This window comes from Ziziphus jujuba, chromosome 8 (assembly GCF_031755915.1).
Source record: "Ziziphus jujuba cultivar Dongzao chromosome 8, ASM3175591v1".
Lineage (NCBI taxonomy): Eukaryota > Viridiplantae > Streptophyta > Magnoliopsida > Rosales > Rhamnaceae > Ziziphus > Ziziphus jujuba.
Genome location: NC_083386.1, coordinates 27,568,269 through 27,570,464, shown reverse-complemented (window position 1 = coordinate 27,570,464; position 2,196 = coordinate 27,568,269). Strand labels below are relative to the sequence as shown.

At 44.4% G+C, this 2,196-nt stretch overlaps 1 protein-coding gene across 1 annotated transcript; it reads left to right on the top strand.

The window, feature by feature from the left end:
* The first annotated feature begins 352 nt into the window (after positions 1–352).
* LOC107414568 (low affinity inorganic phosphate transporter 4) lies at positions 353–1,981 on the top strand. The gene has a single exon (XM_016022704.4). The coding sequence runs from the start codon at positions 395–397 to the stop codon at positions 1,979–1,981; it is 1,587 nt and encodes a 528-aa protein (XP_015878190.4). The 5' UTR covers positions 353–394.
* The last annotated feature ends 215 nt before the right edge of the window (positions 1,982–2,196 follow it).

The following is a 2,196-nucleotide window of genomic DNA, read 5'->3' as shown; positions in this document are numbered from 1 at the left end:
AAAAGCTAGTTAAACTTGGCCAATTAGCTTATAGAAAATAAAATAAAAATAAGATGAAAAAGATAAAATATTTTGTCGTTTGTTGCTAATGTACATTGTCTGATATATGATCATGAATATAATAATCTGAAGATATTTCTTCAATACTAGGCATATTCTTTTTTTTAACTAAGAATATGGGATATCCTTGATCGCCCATTTTTATAATTTCTTGTAGTTCACCCAAAACATAGGTTTAAACGTCCATAATATTGTTAATTAATTAATTAATAACCATTAATCCACATTATAAAATTAGAACACAATACCTGACTTCTTCCTACACCACCAGCCTAGTATTGCAGCCACCAACAGTACCACACAGAGCTAAAGCAGCAGCAGCCAACATTAAAACATGACTTTGGCCGTGCTTCAAGCTCTCGACGGCGCTCGGACGCAATGGTACCACATCACCGCTATTGTCATCGCCGGCATGGGCTTCTTCACCGATGCCTACGACCTGTTCTGCATCTCCACAGTTTCCAAACTTCTCGGACGCCTTTACTACTATGATCCAAGCAGTCCAAAGCCCGGAAAACTCCCCAAAGGGGTTAACAATCTCGTCATCGGAGTCGCCCTCGTTGGAACATTATCCGGCCAGCTGGTATTCGGCTGGCTCGGCGACAAACTAGGCCGAAAGAAAGTCTACGGCATGACTCTCATCCTCATGGTCATTTGCGCCATTTGCTCTGGTCTCTCCTTCGGGAACAGTGCGAGTTCCGTGATGGGAACCCTTTGCTTCTTCAGGTTCTGGCTGGGTTTCGGCATCGGCGGAGACTATCCTCTCTCCGCCACCATAATGTCCGAGTATGCCAACAAGAAAACCCGCGGCGCATTCATCGCCGCTGTTTTCGCCATGCAAGGCGTTGGGATTATCTTTGCGGGTCTGGTATCAATGATTATGTCCAAGATTTTCCTCAACATCTATCCCGCGGAACCGTTCCAAACCGGAGACGAAATGACGAGGGTGTTTTCGACGCAGCCGCAGGCAGATTACCTATGGCGGATCGTGCTAATGATGGGATCTCTCCCTGCGCTTTTAACTTACTATTGGAGAATGAAAATGCCCGAAACGGGTCGATACACGGCCATAATAGAAGGGAATGCGAAACAAGCAGCGATGGATATGGGTCGGGTTTTGGATATTGAAATCCAAGCTGAGCAAGACAAGTTGTCTCAGTTCAAGGCCGACAACAATTACAAATTGTTCTCCAGCGAGTTCTGGAACCGCCATGGAAAGCATTTGATAGGCACAATGAGCACCTGGTTTTTGCTAGACATTGCGTTCTATTCCCAAAACCTAACTCAGAAAGACATTTTCCCTGCCATAGGACTAGTAAAGCAGGATTACGAGGTTAATGCTCTCCAAGAAGTTTTCGAAACTTCCCGAGCAATGTTCGTCGTGGCTCTGTTTGGAACTTTTCCAGGTTACTGGTTCACCGTCCTTTTCATCGAGAAGATCGGTCGCTACATTATCCAACTTGTTGGTTTCTTCATGATGTCAGTATTCATGTTGATCATCGGTATCGAATACCAGTACCTGAAAGAGGAAAACAAGTGGCTGTTCGCTGCTCTATACGGGTTGACTTTCTTCTTCGCCAATTTCGGTCCCAACAGCACCACTTTCGTGCTTCCCGCCGAGTTGTTCCCAACGCGAGTCAGGTCCACTTGCCATGCGCTTAGCGCCGCGGCCGGGAAAGCCGGTGCAATGGTCGGAGCGTTTGGTGTGCAGTACTATACGTTGGATGGTGAGACGGGGAAGATTAAAAAGGCTATGATACTTCTTTCGGTGACAAATATACTTGGATTTTTCTGCACTTTTCTGGTGACGGAGACCAAAGGAAGGTCTTTGGAGGAGATATCGGGAGAGGACGGTGGTGCCTATAATGAAACTCAGATGACTGGAAGATCGTCTATGAACCCGCAGGGTAGCCAAAATTAATGCATAAATGGTCAAATAAAAGTCAAAATACCCGGTTTACTTCTTGGAAAAAAGTCAAATAAAATGGTCAAAAAGGTCGTCAAATTTACAGTCATCATTCCTGCTAGTTTTTCATTCATGTCATACGAATAAGAACTGTTTAATGTTGTATACTCCATAACGATGTCAAGTAAGGTTTGGCGTGGGTGGTTTACTTTTCTTTTTCTGTACTTTTT